This window comes from Lepisosteus oculatus, chromosome 7 (genome assembly GCF_040954835.1).
Source record: "Lepisosteus oculatus isolate fLepOcu1 chromosome 7, fLepOcu1.hap2, whole genome shotgun sequence".
In the NCBI taxonomy this organism is placed as follows: Eukaryota; Metazoa; Chordata; class Actinopteri; order Semionotiformes; family Lepisosteidae; genus Lepisosteus; species Lepisosteus oculatus.
The window spans coordinates 2,001,522-2,018,103 of record NC_090702.1 but is presented as its reverse complement, the minus strand read 5'-3'; the positions used below and the strand labels follow the sequence as shown (position 1 = coordinate 2,018,103).

Below are 16,582 nucleotides of genomic sequence, written 5' to 3'. Positions count from 1 at the left end.
GGAGACGCACAGTGATCATTCTGCACCAGTAACCCCACCTGGGAGACGCACAGTGATCATTCTGCACCAGTTACCCCACCTGGGAGACACACAGTGATCATTCTGCACCAGTAACCCCACCTGGGAGACGCACAGTGATCATTCTGCACCAGTTACCCCACCTGGGAGACACACAGTGATCATTCTGCACCAGTAACCCCACCTGGGAGACACACAGTGATCATTCTGCACCAGTAATCCCACCTGGGAGATGCACAGTGATCATTCTGGACCTGTAACTCTACCTGGGAGATGCAGTGTTCATTCTGCACCAGTTACCCCACCTGGGAGACGCACAGTGATCATTCTGCACCTGTAACTCTACCTAGGAGACGCACAGTGATCATTCTGCACCAGTAGCCCCACCTGGGAGACGCACAGTGATCATTCTGCACCAGTTACCCCACCTGGGAGACGCAGAGTGATCATTCTGCACCAGCAACCCCACCTGGGAGACGCAGTGATCATTCTGCACCAGTTACCCCACCTGGAAGACGCACAGTGATCATTCTGCACCTGTAACTCCACCTGGGAGACGCACAGTGATCATTCTGCACCAGTAGCCCCACCTGGGAGACGCACAGTGATCATTCTGCACCAGTAGCCCCACCTGGGAGACGCACAGTGATCATTCTACACCAGTAACCCCACCTGGGAGATGCACAGTGATCATTCTGCACCAGTAGCCCCACGATTGAACAACATAACAACATCAACTTCATCGTGATAATATACACAGTTCTTTTTAATGTTTATACACAGGGTGTGGCCTTTTCACACGCACAGATTTTGATACACAGCTTATTTTTAAAACAGTTCATACAGACTTCTGTTGTTGTTTCTGGTCATTTTTTTGTTTGTTTTCACACGGAATAAAAAAAAACACAACGAAGAAAGAAATAACGGCCATTTCCTCCCGTTCAACAGCGTCGCTGTGTATTACTCACTACCGTGCTGACGCCCCGCCCTGAAGATGAGTTCCACCCTCGATGCCATCTAGGTGGGGCTGGAGGGGGTCCCCATTACCCGTGAAGCGCTTCGAGTGGAGTGTCCCGAAAAGCGCTATATGAGTGTAAGCAATTATTAATATTGTAACGCAACGGGGGTTCAGGTGGGCGCCCTTGCCGCATTAGGTCGGCCCCCCACAGTCGGGGGCTCGAACCCGGGACTCCCACGTCACTCTGCAGCGACCCAGCCCGGTGAGCCAAAGAGAGATCTCTCTACAGCCCAGTAGCTGTGGTCCTGCTATCACAGGGAAGGGCGGTGACGTCACCCGCTCTGGTACGCCGGCTCTTACACAGTGCCTGTCGGCCGTAAGCGTTACAATATTATTATCAATCCCTATCCGGCTGGATACAGGATGTACCGCCGGGATCACACGCTGACCGACATCCCGAAGCCCTTCCGTGCAGTTCTGCACCGCCACCATCCACGGCGCTGTGACGCGACCGCCGCCGTGCGCCGTCGGCCACCAGGTGGCGCTAATTGTTGCTAATTGAATTGCTGAAAGCGAGCGGTCAGCTCAGGGGGGGTGGGTGTTAAAAAAGCCCTTCAACGACTGGCGCGACGTGTTTCACCTCGCCCGGTGCGCCCCCGGACGTACCGCGGGCGTTTTCCTGGGCGCCTCAAACGCCCAACGGGGCCGTTTGGAACCTGCTTGAGACGGGGACGTCTCTCGCAGTTCAGCGGCCCCGCCGGCAGGGGGCGACGTGCGCTCCCAAGACCGCGGGTGCGGCGTGTACGACCCCCTGTCTGGGTCGGGAGGGGAGGACAACGGCAGGAGGTGACCGGGCCGAGACCCTGCCCAGTGACGACGACCATGTGGGACCGGTTCATTCTCCAGCACCAGAGGGGATACAGGGAGCGGATCCCAGACGCGCCCAGACAGTGTAGCGCGCAGTGCTTATTGCTTGTAAGGAGATCCCCTTCATAAAATCACCATTCCTCCCCCGATACTGACCCGCTCCGCGCCAAGACGGCTTTCGGAGGGAGAGACTGAAGTCTAAAGTTTGGGAATTTGTGCGCGGGGGAAAAATCAGGCCACGCAGCTGAACTGATTCCACGTCTCCAGAGGCCCTATCAAGCCCACGCCCCGCTGCCCCCATCCCCCCACCCCGTCACGGGGCTTTTAACGCGCTCCCGAGCTCGTTCACGGCGATTTTACCCGGCTCCCACGCCGTGCTTTACCACACCGGACACCGCCGGGACCGGCGCCGCGGTAACAACTGTCAAGCTGCGTGTCAGACGTGTAGAAGAATTTGGGAGCTGCTGTTTGTACCTCGTCCTTAACGCGGTCACACCGCGCCGCCGGAATGATATCATAACGAGCAGGTCGACAAAAACAACAACAACAACACAACGAAATAACTGAACGTGATCTTGAGGAAAGAAAATGAACAAACCAAGCGTCGTTACCGCCTGAAGTGACAAATGACTGCTCTCGTAAACACTTCTAATAGTAAATATTGCAATTCGACTATCTAGAGTAGTAAAGCATGGCTTTTGTGAAACGTTAATATAGTAAAACCCGAAACCGCCGTCTGGTGTAGTAAAGCACAGCTGATAAAGACATTTACAACAGTACACCGCGGTATTATCCCAGGCTAGTGTTGTCAAGTACAATTTTATGAAACGTTACTGCAATAAACCGTGGTATTATCAGTCTACAGCAGTAAAGTGCACGATCTTATTCGATAATACTACATGAACCATGTTATTGAGGTAGTGTAGTAAAGTATGTCTCACGAAGCATTAGTACAGTAAATCCTGGTATTGTCACAGTCTAGTGTAGTAAAGTATATCGGTTATGAAACTTTCCTACAGTAAACAATAGTGTTGCACTGTCTAGTGCAGTAAAGCACGGAACTTATAGATATTTACTGCAGCAAACATGGTATTGTCACAGTCTACTGTAGTAAAGCACACTTTAGTACACTAAACATGGTGTTCTCACAATCTAATGCAGTAGAGAACAGCGCTTATGAAAATTCACTACGGTAAACATGGTATTGTCACAGTCTAGTGCAGGAAAGTATATCTCTAATGAAATTCTACTACAGTAAACAGGGTATTGTCACAGTCTAGTGCAGCAAAGTATATCTCTTATAAAATTCTACAGTAAACAGGGTATTGTCACAGTTTAGTGTAGTAAAGTATATCTCTTATAAAATTCTACTACAGTAAACACGATGCCGTATTTCAGCAGTGTGTTGTAGTACTGCACTCCTCTCATGACATTGTTCTGCAGTACACATGGTATTGTCACAGTCTAGTGTGGTACAGCAGGGCTCTGAAGACAGTATAATACAGTGAGTGATGGGGTCATTACAGCACAGGTTACAGATACAGCATTGCAAAAAAAAAACAACAAACAATAAAAACAAGTCATCTGGGCTGAAGGGAAATTAATACTGTGTGTTCATGGAGAAAAACTGCCAGCGATACTTACAAAGTAGGTACATTTTTAAAAGATCAGGGGTACCCAGGTTCTCTGGTATTTGGAGAGTTCAATAATCACAAACAGGTAAGCTCAAGACACACACACACACACTCCTCCCAGTTCTCATCCAGCACAGGAGCATTCTCCTTGCTAACACATCTGAACTACTGACAAACTAGGTGACTGGTGAGATCGTTCTTCCTTAAATACTGTTGAACTGGCAGGAACTCTGCTACACTCTGCAATACAGTACTAGTGCACACACACACACATACTGCCACACGTGACAAATACAGCACACACACACAGAGAAACACAGAGAGAGTGCGGTGTTAATGTACTGCAGTGTCCAGTCAGTGTGTCTGTATGAACCCCTCTCTCTCTCAGTGCAGTGTTAATGTACTGGAGTGTCCAGTCAGTGTGTCTGTATTAACCCCTCTCTCTCTCTCAGTGCAGTGTTAATGTACTGGAGTGTCCAGTCAGTGTGTCTGTATTAACCCCTCTCTCTCTCAGTGCAGTGTTAATGTACTGGAGTGTCCAGTCAGTGTGACTGTATGAACCCCTTTCTCTCAGTGCAGTGTTAATGTACTGGAGTGTCCAGTCAGTGTGTCTGTATGAACCCCTCTCTCTCTCAGTGCAGTGTTAATGTACTGGAGTGTCCAGTGTGTCTGTATGAACCCCTCTCTCTCTCAGTGCAGTGTTAATGTACTGGAGTGTCCAGTCAGTGTGTCTGTATTAACCCCTCTCTCTCTCAGTGCAGTGTTAATGTACTGGAGTGTCCAGTCAGTGTGTCTGTATGAACCCCTCTCTCTCTCAGTGCAGTGTTAATGTACTGGAGTGTCCAGTCAGTGTGTCTGTATGAACCCCTCTCTCTCTCAGTGCAGTGTTAATGTACTGGAGTGTCCAGTGTGTCTGTATGAACCCCTCTCTCTCTCAGTGCAGTGTTAATGTACTGGAGTGTCCAGTCAGTGTGTCTGTATGAACCCCTCTCTCTCAGTGCAGTGTTAATGTACTGGAGTGTCCAGTCAGTGTGTCTGTATGAACCCCTCTCTCTCTCAGTGCAGTGTTAATGTACTGGAGTGTCCAGTCAGTGTGTCTGTATGAACCCCTCTCTCTCTCAGTGCAGTGTTAATGTACTGGAGTGTCCAGTCAGTGTGTCTGTATGAACCCCTCTCTCTCTCTCAGTTCAGTGTTAATGTACTGGAGTGTCCAGTCAGTGTGTCTGTATGAACCCCTCTCTCTCTCAGTGCAGTGTTAATGTACTGGAGTGTCCAGTGTGTCTGTATGAACCCCTCTCTCTCTCAGTGCAGTGTTAATGTACTGGAGTGTCCAGTCAGTGTGTCTGTATGAACCCCTCTCTCTCAGTGCAGTGTTAATGTACTGGAGTGTCCAGTCAGTGTGTCTGTATGAACCCCTCTCTCTCTCAGTGCAGTGTTAATGTACTGGAGTGTCCAGTCAGTGTGTCTGTATGAACCCCTCTCTCTCTCAGTGTAGTGTTAATGTACTGGAGTGTCCAGTCAGTGTGTGTGTATGAACCCCTCTCTCTCTCAGTGCAGTGTTAATGTACTGGAGTGTCCAGTCAGTGTGTCTGTATTAACCCCTCTCTCTCTCAGTGCAGTGTTAATGTACTGGAGTGTCCAGTCAGTGTGTCTGTATGAACCCCCCTCTCTCTCTCAGTGCAGTGTTCACGTGCTGCAGTGTGTGAGCCCCTCTCTGTGTCTCTCTCAGTGCGGTGCAGTGTTCACTCACTCATTAAGGTTCAGGAACTCCCCTCCAGGGTGTGCTCGAGCAGTCGCTCGGCACACCTGTCCCTAGGACAGCTCTCTCTGCTCTGTGCCCCCATACAGATAGCTGTCCGTTCCTGGCCGCTGCACAAATTCCTCTGTCTTGTCCCAGTCCGCCACCCAGCCCGCAGCCCCTGCCCCTCCGTTGGGGTTGACGGCCAGTTGTCCCGGGTTCGAGGGGTGGTGTCCCAGGGTGCCGTAGCCCCCCCCGCTGGCCGAGGGCCCCCGGTGCAGCCCCTCTGTCTCCTCCGCCAGCTCGTCCTCGTGGATGAAGCCGCATTTCTCCTCGCTGGTCTCCTCCGGCTCGGCCCAGGGCTGCTTCTCCCCCGAGGCGAAGAGCCCGTAGAAGATCACGCCGCCGTAGTGCACCAGGGAGGCGATGAGGAAGACGTACTGCCACTCCTCGCGGGTCTGAGGAAGAGGAGGAGAGAGAGAGAGGGGGTGAGCCAAGAGCTGAGCCCCAGACAGAGCCCCCTGAGCCAGCTGGTCCTGAGGCTCACCGACACTAACCAGCCTCAGGGCAGCACTGCTAGAGCACCACAACCCAGACTCCACCACATCACAGCACAACACACACAACACACAACCAGCCTCAGGACAGCACTGCTAGAGCACCACAACCCAGACTCCACCACATCACAGCACAACACACACAACACACAACCAGCCTCAGGACAGCACTGCTAGAGCACCACAACCCAGACTCCACCACATCACAGCACAACACACACAACACACAACCAGCCTCAGGACAGCACTGCTAGAGCACCACAACCCAGACTCCACCACATCACAGCACAACACACACAACACACAACCAGCCTCAGGACAGCACTGCTAGAGCACCACAACCCAGACTCCACCACATCACAGCACAACACACACAACACACAACCAGCCTCAGGACAGCACTGCTAGAGCACCACAACCCAGACTCCACCACATCACAGCACAACACACACAACACACAACCAGCCTCAGGACAGCACTGCTAGAGCACCACAACCCAGACTCCACCACATCACAGCACAACACACACAACACACAACCAGCCTCAGGACAGCACTGCTAGAGCACCACAACCCAGACTCCACCACATCACAGCACAACACACACAACACACAACCAGCCTCAGGACAGCACTGCTAGAGCACCACAACCCAGACTCCACCACATCACAGCACAACACACACAACACACAACCAGCCTCAGGACAGCACTGCTAGAGCACCACAACCCAGACTCCACCACATCACAGCACAACACACACAACACACAATCAGCCTCAGGACAGCACTGCTAGAGCACCACAACTCAGACTCCACCACATCACAGCACAGATCAAACAGCAACACCTCACACACTGGGACACACACACAAACACAACATAAACTGGAATGCTACAGAATCCTAAACAGACAATACGCACTAGCTGAATATCTAACCAAGATAAATAACAGCAAACAGAAACAGACCCTGATGAAGGACAGGCTCAGTGACCACAGCCTGGCCATAGAAACTGGACACAGACAGACCTGGCTGCCCAGAGAGGACAGGCTCAGTGACACAGCCTGGACACGCACACTGGACACAGGCAGACCTGGCTGTCCAGAGAGGACAGGCTCAGTGACCACAGCCTGGACACACACACTGGACACAGGCAGACCTGGCTGTCCTGAGAGAACAGGCTCAGTGACCACAGTCTGGACACACACACTGGACACAGGCAGACCTGGCTGTCCTGAGAGAACAGGCTCAGTGACCACAGCCTGGACACACACACTGGACACAGGCAGACCTGGCTGCCCATAGAGGACAGGCTGTGCTCCCCCTGCCAGCGGGGAGAAATAGAGACAGAGGTGCACTTCCTACTGCACTGTGAGAGATACTCTGGGATTAGAGAAACTTTCTTAGAGAGAGGGAGGAGGGAGAGGGGTGAGGGAGTGAGAGTGAGGGAGAGGAAGATGTAGGGAGTGAGAAAGAGTGTGGGGGAGACAGAAGGTGAGGGAGGAAGGAGAGACAGAAAGAGAGCACAAGAAGAGAGTAGCATCATGAGCACAGCCCTCTCTCCTGCTGGGCTGGCCCGTGTTCAGCCTGCACACCGTCACGAAAGAAATCTGGACGCCGAGGAAGGTGTACCTTGTGCTTGGTCATGGCTCCCACGATCAGCGGACACACCATTCCCGACAGAGTGCCAACCCCATTGGAGATTCCCATCAGGATACTGGCGTAGCGGGGAGCGATGTCCAGGTGGTTAACATTGAACCCTTAGACAGAGATACGTCTTTGTTGTAAGTGTCTGTAATACGCCTGTAAATTGGATTTTACTTTCATTTTCTGTTTTGTTCCATGTGAATTTTTAATTGCTTTGGCAGCGCAGATTGTGCCCATCGGTCATGCTGATAAAGCCCCTTGAATTGAATTGAAATTGACTGTTGGTTGGGATTTTTTTTTTATTTTTTTTTAGCCAGCAGCCATGTCCCCCTGCAGCTCCCGGCTGACACACCCCACTGGAGCCCAGCAGGTGGGAGCCTGGCCAGTACCTGGAGGGGAGACTCCTGGGAAAGCTGAGGCTGCTGCTGGGAGAGGTGTGAGTGGGGCCCAGCAGGGGGCGCTCACCCTGCGGTCTGTGTGGGTCCTCATGCCCCAGTATAGTGACGGGGACACTAGACTGTAAACAGGCGCCGTCCTTCAGATGAGACGTCAAACCGAGGTCCTGACTCTCTGTGGTCATTAACAATCCCAGGGTGTCTCTCGACAAGAGTAGGGGTGTTACCCCAGTGTCCTGGCCAAATTTCCCCCCTGGCCTTTACCCCTCATGGCCTCCTAATAACCCCCCTCTCTGAACTGGCTCCATCCCTCTGCTCTCCTCCCCACTGAGAGCTGGTGTGTGGGAGAGGACGGGAGCATCATCCAGGTGGGGCTGCACACTGGTGGGGGTTGTGGGATTCCCCCTGACCTGGGAAGAGCTCGGAGTGGAGGGTCCAGAGAAGTGTTATATAAGTGTAAGCAAGTATTATCATTATTATAATTAATAACAAGAAACAGGAAGTCCCGCCCTCCGCACCTGAGATGGCGAATCCGCTGAAGCCGACGGCCAGAACCAGGAAGGAAATGGCCACGGCCTTGGTGTGGGAGAAGCCAACAACCAGCAGGAGGGTAGCCTCCATCCCAAACCCTGAGAGAGACGGAGAGAGAGAGAGACGGGGTCAGGGGTCAGGGGTTAGGGGTCAGGGGTCAGGGACAGCAGGACCCGGCTCGCTGACCTCCGCAGTTCATCATCTTCCTGACGTTGGTGGTGGACATGATGCGGCGCGAGCGCAGGAAGTCGGCCAGCTGTCCGCCCACGGGCACGATGATGGTCATGACCAGGTGAGGGAGGGCCGACACCAGGCCCACCTGAGAGAGGGGCGACACGGGGTTGGTACTGGCACACTGGCTGCGCTGTCACCTCCCTGCCCTGTCGTGTGTGTGTCTGTGTCTGTGTGTGTCTGTACCTGTACTGTGTGTGTCTGTACTGTGTGTGTCTGTACCATTACTGTACTGTGTGTGTCTGTACCTTTACTGTACTGTGTGTGTCTGTACTGTGTGTGTCAGCGCTGTACTGTCTGTGTCTGTACTGTACTGTACTGTCTGTGTCTGTACTGTACCTGTACTGTGTGTGTCTGTACTGTACGTGTCTGTGCTGTGAGTGTGTCTGTACTGTATTGTGTGTGTCTGTACTGTGTGTGTCTGTACTGTACTGTGTGTCTGTGCTGTGTGTGTCAGTGCTGTACTGTGTGTCTTTGTTGTGTGTGTCAGTGCTGTACTGTGTGTGTGTGTGTGTGTGTGTGTGTGTGTGTGTGTCTGTGTTGTACTGATCTATACTGTGTGTGTGTGTGTGTCTGTACCCGTCTGTGCTGTGTGTGTGTGGGTCTGTGCAGTGTGTGTGTGTGTGTGTCTTTGTTGTGTGTGTCAGTGCTGTACTGTGTGTATTTGTTGTGTGTGTCAGTGCTGTACTGTGTGTATTTGTTGTGTGTGTCAGTGCTGTACTGTGTGAGTCTGTGCTGTGTGTGTGTGAGTCTGTACTGTGTGTGTGTGTGTGTGTGTGTCTGTGTTGTACTGATCTATACTGTGTGTGTGTGTGTCTGTACCCGTCTGTGCTGTGTGTGTGTGGGTCTGTGCAGTAGGTGTGTGTGTGTGTGTGTGTGTGTGTGTGTGTTGTACTGATCTGTACTGCTCGACTCTGTACTGTGTGTGTGTTGTGTGTGTCAGTGCTGTACTGTGTGAGTCTGTGCTGTGTGTGTGTCTTTGTTGTGTGTGTCAGTGCTGTACTGTGTGAGTCTGTGCTATGTTTGTGTGTGTGTGTGAGTCAGTGCTGTACTGTGTGTGTGTGTGTCAGTGCTGTACTGTGTGAGTCTGTGCTGTGTGTGTGTGTGTGTGTCTGTGTTGCACTGCTCTGTACTGCTGGACTCTGCACTGTCCCTGGTACCTTGCTGATCTCGAACCCGAACACCTCCTCGAAGTAGGCGGGCTGGCTGATGAGCAGCAGGTAGAAGGTCCAGCTCCTGCAGAAGTTGGCCACGATGATGGCGTAGACGGGCATGGAGGTGAAGAACTTCCTCCAGGGGGTCTTAAATTTCTGCAGAGAAGACGGCCCGTGTCATGAGTGTGTGAGTGTGTGTCCCAGCAGGACAGGTGGACTAAACAGGCTGACCAGTGCATGGATGGACACGTGGGTTTAGAGGCTGACGAGAGGCCTGGCCAGTGGACAGGAGGACTATGTGGCTGACCAGTGGACAGGTGGACAAGTGGACTATGGGGCTGACCAGTGGACAGGAGGACTATGGGGCTGCCCAGTGGACAGGTGGAGAGGTGGACTTGAGGGGCTGGCCAGTGGACAGGTGGACAAGTGGACTATGGGGCTGACCAGTGGACAGGAGGACTATGGGGCTGCCCAGTGGACAGTTGGACAAGTGGACAATGGGGCTGACCAGTGGACAGGAGGACTATGGGGCTGCCCAGTGGACAGGTGGAGAGGTGGACTTGAGGGGCTGGCCAGTGGACAGGTGGACAAGTGGACTATGGGGCTGACCAGTGGACAGGTGGGCTATGGGGCTGGCCAGTGGACAGGTGGACTATGGGGCTGGCCAGTGGACAGGTGGACTATGGGGCTGGCCAGTGGACAGGAGAACTATGGGGCTAACCAGTGGACAGGTGGAGAGGTGGACTTGAGGGGCTGGCCAGTGGACAGGTGGACAAGTGGACTATGGGGCTGACCAGCGGACAGGAGGACTATGGGGCTGGCCAGCGGACAGGTGGGCTACCTCCCCTACCTGCAGCGGGTTCACCAGGCTGGCCCCCTCGCCGATGCTCTCCTCGATGTACTTGCGCTCTTCCTCGGAGATGGTGGGGTGGGCGGCCGGGCTCTCGTACGACACCAGGATCCAGAACAGGTACCAGAGCACCCCGAAACTCCCTGCGCGGTGAGGGGGAACGGTCCAACCGTTAATACCGACGCACTGGCTGGACAGCGCCAGAATGAGATCGGGTCACTCTGTTGGCCAGATACAGTGTCCCGCCTGAGGAATGTGTCTTTTCTCAGACCCCAGCCTGCTCTCCAGGAGACACACAGACAGGGAGAGAGAAGCTGGGGGTCAGAGCGCAGGGTCGGCCATTTATACAGCACCCCTGGAGCAGCTGGGGCGAAGGGCCTCGCTCAGGTGCCCCAAGGGAGTAGGATTCCTCCATGGGATTCGAACCGGCAACCTCCCGGCCACAGGCGCAGGTCCGCACTGTACAGCGGGGTACAGCAGTGGACTCACCGTAGACGTAGAACACGGATGACCACCCGAAGTACTGGACCAGGACCCCCGCCAGCGGCATGGCCACCACCGCCCCCGCGTAGGACCCTGCCGGACAGAGGGGACAGAGAGGGACGCTGAGGGAGAGGACCGGAGCAACTGCGATCACACACAGCTCATCACGGCCGCGGGGTCTGGAGTCGTACAGGCGGGTGACGGGCCGAGACACGTCGGCGCCCGCGGTCAGTAACCCCGTCTCCTTACGGGAGTGGCGATTGGCCGTCGGGGGTCCACGCCCCCCTCTGGCTTCCCAGATACCGGCTAACGCTCCCTATTGACCCAGCAGCCGTGTCCCCCCTGCAGCTCCCAGCTGACACACCCCACTGGAGCCCAGCAGGTGGGAGCCTGGCCAGTACCTGGAGGGGAGACTCCTGGGAAAGCTGAGGCTGCTGCTGGGAGAGGTGTGAGTGGGGCCAGCAGGGGGCGCTCACCCTGCGGTCTGTGTGGGTCCTCATGCCCAAGTATAGTGACGGGGACACTAGACTGTAAACAGGCGCCGTCCTTCGGATGAGACGTCAAACCCAGGTCCTGACTCTCTGTGGTCATTAACAATCCCAGGGTGTCTCTCGACAAGAGTAGGGGTGTTACCCCAGTGTCCTGGCCAAATTCCCCCCCCTGGCCTTTACCCCTCATGGCCTCCTAATAACCCCCCTCTCTGAACTGGCTCCATCCCTCTGCTCTCCTCCCCACTGAGAGCTGGTGTGTGTGAGAGGACTGGAGCATCATCCAGGTGGGGCTGCACACTGGTGGGGGTAGTGGGATTCCCCCTGACCTGGGAAGAGCTCGGAGTGGAGGGTCCAGACAGGCGCTATAGAGGTTTTAGGAATGACTACTCCATTGGAGCCCTGTTGAGTCCATCTGCCTCCTGCCCGGCTCTTAAACTACGAAGGTCTGATTGTTCAAGGAGTCAATTTTCACCTTTGTAGAAGAACCCCAGCCTTCCCCACCTCTGCCTCATGGTGGACAACTCCCAGCCGTAGACATCCACGGTCTCAACAGAAACCGCGTTCCCATATAGAGAGCAAGAATCTGACCTTCGACCTAACAGACCTAGAGAGAACAGGGACAGCACCACTCGAGACACAGGGGCATGCCGGTTAGAGTAAGGAGGATGAACTTCCCAGTGCAGCGAACGCGACTTTTTCGTGGTCGAGTCCCTCACCGCAGAACGCCGTTGTAGCCAGTCGGCTTCTCTCCAGGGGTGGGGCCCACTTGCTCCAGATCCCATGGCATGCTGGGTAGGTGACACCCTTCCGGGAGGAAAAAGGTAGACAGCAGTGACGTCATCAGAAGAGCTCAGCACGACATCATCGCACGGATTATGACATCAGAAGATTATGGCACAGTCCCGATCACGTATACAGCATTACAAACTGTATACTGTATACGCACAAAGCTAAGGTATGCGTATACGTGATCTGACAACTGGAGTCAATTTCCTGTCGTTAAACTCTGTTTATTTTTAAGTTTCAAATTTACAGTCCGGGTGCATCCATCACATAATAAAAACAGGAATTTCTCATTACCACAATTTCTCATTCATTGTCAGCGTTCATAGACGCTCAATTCCTAGATGACGCATCACTTCCACGAGTTGCTAATGTCTGTATGTCGACACGACGGAACAGCATTACAAACCCAGTAGAGACCGTGACGTGTTTGTTTATGAATGTTTACAAATAAGAACCATCATTTGTTCGTCAAGAGCCAATCAAGGCGGGTACTTTTTTCCAGCTCTTTTTAGGAAGGATCCCAAGATTTTAGTTTTTAACAACATAGCAAGGTTTGTTGCAAAAAGAGTAACTTCAGATTGACAGTCCGGGTGCATCCATCACATAATAAAAACAGGAATTTCTCATTACCACAATTTCTCATTGTCAGCGTTCACAGACGCTCAACTCCTAGATGTGTCGACATACAGACGTTAGCAACTCGTGAAAGTGATTTGTTGCAAAGTGTTACGACAGGTGCCACATCCCCCCCAAAAAAAACCAAAACAAAGAAAATTGAAATCCATTTTTAAACCTCGTAAAAGCTATTATTAGTGTAAGCCGTGAGGCACATGCTTCAGCCTAACAGCGCAGGGGTGTCAGCGTTAAAGTCTACCCTCGTCAGACAAACTCGAAGCGCTATCGTTGTAAGTCCCGGTGGTTTCGATAATGACGTATGGATTAACCTGCAGTCTCCGGGCACTCGCACGTACAGGCAGTGTGCTCTTACAGTCTCAAACGTGGCCCCGCCGATCGCAAATGCAGTTTTGTAAACGCCAATAATCGTCAAGGAATGGTTGCAAAAAAAAAAAAACCCAAATCTTTAATTCCTCGCTCCTTGCGAAGAGTCTCCAGGTTCCTCGCTGCCGAATTCTCCATACCGACAGACTGACAGCAGACAGGGGTGACGCACGCGCTGTGCCTGGGCTGAGTCGCGGTGGGGCGAGATCAGCGGCCGAAGGGGAGTTCACAGGGAGAGTAGAATAAGCAGTTACTCCAACCTCTTTAATGTTGTTTTTTTATTAAGCCCTATACAGTGTCCCGCCTGAGGAATGTGTCTTCTCTCAGACCCCAGCCTGCTCTCCAGGAGACACACAGACAGGGAGAGAGAAGCTGGGGGTCAGAGCGCAGGGTCGGCCATTTATACAGCACCCCTGGAGCAGCTGGGGCGAAGGGCCTTGCTCAGGGGCCCCAAGGGAGTAGGATTCCTCCATGGGATTCGAACCGGCAACCTCCCGGCCACAGGCGCAGGTCCTGAGCCACAGAGACAGCGCTCCGCCCCTGGTCTAAACTCGGTATAAGATCACTCTGTTGTCCAGATACAGTGTCTCGCATGAGGAATGTGTCTTTTCTCAGACCCCAGCTTGCTCTCCAGGAGACACACAGACAGGGAGAGAAGCTGGGGGTCAGAGCGCAGGGTCGGCCATTTATACAGCGCCCCTGGAGCAGCTGGGGTGAAGGGCCTCGCTCAGGGGGGCCCCAAGGGAGTAGGATTCCTCTGCTGGGCCGCGGGATTCGAACCGGCAACCTCCCAGCCACAGGCGCAGAGCCTGAGCCGCAGAGCCAGCGCCCCGCCCAATCGCACCCATCGCACCAACACAGAGCGAGGGCAAACATCGGAAGCAAAAACTTCGGAAGCTTGAAGTCGTTTTGGTAGCTCGGGCAAATTAGGAGCTCAGGCTCCTTGGCCATTCCTGAGCGGCTCAGCTCACCTGGCAGTGAAGAGGAGCTTCGCACCCGCCAGAGAATAAGCTGGGACCCTGCCAGTCAAGCGCGGGTGGGCGAGATCAGGGTCTGACCTGCTCCCCAACTTTCACCAGAGCCCCCCACACTGCGGTGGTGTCAGACCAGCCCCGATCAAGGCAGAGTGAGGGTGCGATCTGAGACGGCACGCGGTCCCGCTGGGTGGCTTGGGTTCAAGACTAGGAACTGACCGACTCTCTCTTTCTGCCCTGGATCAGGAACCTGCTCTCCCTGGGAGTGATTTCCAGCCTGAGAGAATCTCAGAATCTGAGTGACATTTTTCTCCTCGTGTATCAGTACTGTTTCAGTAAGTCTCATACCTGACAAACACAACGACGACAGGGAAAGGCACAGAGGCAGCCAGGGAGACAGACTGACCGACAGGGAGACTCACCGAGAGACAGACTGACCGACACACAGACACCCAATCACAGAGAGAGAGAGACTGACCGGCACACAGACACCCAATCACAGAGAGAGACAGACTGACCGACACACAGACACCCAATCACAGAGAGAGACAGACTGACCGACACACGGACACCCAATCACAGAGAGAGACAGACTGACCGACACACAGACACCCAATCACAGAGAGAGACAGACTGACCGACACACGGACACCCAATCACAGAGAGAGACAGACTGACCGACACACCCAATCACAGAGAGAGACAGACTGACTGACACACAGACACCCAATCGACAGACTGACCGACACACGGACACCCAATCACAGAGAGAGACAGACTGACCGACACACGGACACCCAATCACAGAGAGAGACAGACTGACCGACACACCCAATCACAGAGAGAGACAGACTGACTGACACACAGACACCCAATTGACAGACTGACCGAAACATGGACACCCAATCACAGAGAGAGACAGACTGACCGACACACGGACACCCAATCACAGAGAGAGACTGACTGACCGACACACGGACACCCAATCACAGAGAGAGACAGACTGACAGACACACAGACAGGCTCACGGGACGAGAGAGACAGACTGACCGGCACACAGACAGGCTCACGGGGAGAGAGAGACAGACTGACAGACACACAGAGAGACAGACCTCCACGAGCCCCTGCAGTATCCTGACGAGGATGACGCAGCTGTAGTGAACCCGGGCAGCCGAGGGGATCAGCATGTTGAGGGTGGAGGTGGCGACTATGGCAAAACCAAACACCCTGAGAGACAGGAGAGAGACAGGAGAGAGGAGAGAGAGAGGGGACAGAGAGAGAGGAGAGAGACAGGCAAGAGAGGGGAGAGAGAGGGGAGAGAGGAGAGAGGGGGACAGAGACAGGAGAGAGAGGGAGGAGAGAGACGGGGGAGAGAGAGGGAGAGAGGGAGGAGAGAGATGGGGGAGAGAAACAGGGGGAGAGAGAGACAGGAGAGAGAGGTAGGAGAGAGGGACAGAGACAGGAGAGAGAGGGAGGAGAGAAACAGAGAGATAGAGAGAGAGAGATAAGGAAAGAGACATGTATTTTGTGTTCTGTCCTTTGAACAGTTCAGCTATGGAGAGGATTCTCTGCAAACGCTCTTCTGACTCTGCAGATTGACCCTTGACCTCTGACAAAGGGTGTGAGAGACAGACTAGCGCCCCCTGCTGTGGGACAGGCAGTACTGACAGACAGACAGACAGACAGGACTTACACTTACAGAGAGACAGACACACCTGTTGGCAGCGAACTTCTGGGCGATGAATCCCCCAGGGATCTGCGTGACGATGTACCCCCAGAAGAACGAGCCATGAATCATCCCCACGGTCTCGGGGTCCCAGGAGAACTGGGCTTTCTGAGACGGAGCAGGGAGAGAGAGAGGGAATCGCTGAGAAACAGAGACAGAGGTGCAGTTCCTACTGCACTGTGACAGATCCTCTGGGATTAGAGAAACATTCTTCCCTAAACTCAGAAATCTAGTCCCAGAGTTCCCACTCCTGCCAGAATCACAACAGGTCCCAGTCCTACTGGGAGAGGGAGGAGGGAGTATGTGATCTCCTGTCCCAGCCTGAGGAACAGACAGGGAGCCTGTCTCTCAATAATAATAATACAGTGTGTGATCTCCTGTCCCAGCCCGAGGAACAGACAGTGAGCCTGTCTCTTAATAATAATAATACAGTGTGTGATCTCCTGTCCCAGCCTGAGGAACAGACAGTGAGCCTGTCTCTCAATAATAATAATACAGTGTGTGATCTCCTGTCCCAGCCCGAGGAACAGACAGTGAGCCTGTCTC

At 53.6% G+C, this 16,582-nt stretch overlaps 1 protein-coding gene across 1 annotated transcript in view; it reads right to left on the bottom strand.

The window, feature by feature from the left end:
- Nucleotides 1-4,572: 4,572 nt before the first annotated feature.
- LOC107076130 (vesicular glutamate transporter 1-like) overlaps nucleotides 4,573-16,582 on the bottom strand; it is a 33,521-nt gene continuing 21,511 nt past the window's right edge. The window contains exons 3-12 of the mRNA XM_069191849.1: nucleotides 16,026-16,144; nucleotides 15,423-15,537; nucleotides 12,268-12,355; nucleotides 11,067-11,153; nucleotides 10,578-10,720; nucleotides 9,734-9,883; nucleotides 8,529-8,661; nucleotides 8,330-8,440; nucleotides 7,402-7,529; nucleotides 4,573-5,673 (exon numbers count right to left, since the gene is read on the bottom strand). Of these exons, the coding sequence (XP_069047950.1) occupies nucleotides 5,290-5,673; nucleotides 7,402-7,529; nucleotides 8,330-8,440; nucleotides 8,529-8,661; nucleotides 9,734-9,883; nucleotides 10,578-10,720; nucleotides 11,067-11,153; nucleotides 12,268-12,355; nucleotides 15,423-15,537; nucleotides 16,026-16,144 (1,458 nt within the window). The 3' untranslated portion in view covers nucleotides 4,573-5,289. The remainder of the gene's footprint in view (nucleotides 5,674-7,401; nucleotides 7,530-8,329; nucleotides 8,441-8,528; nucleotides 8,662-9,733; nucleotides 9,884-10,577; nucleotides 10,721-11,066; nucleotides 11,154-12,267; nucleotides 12,356-15,422; nucleotides 15,538-16,025; nucleotides 16,145-16,582) is intronic.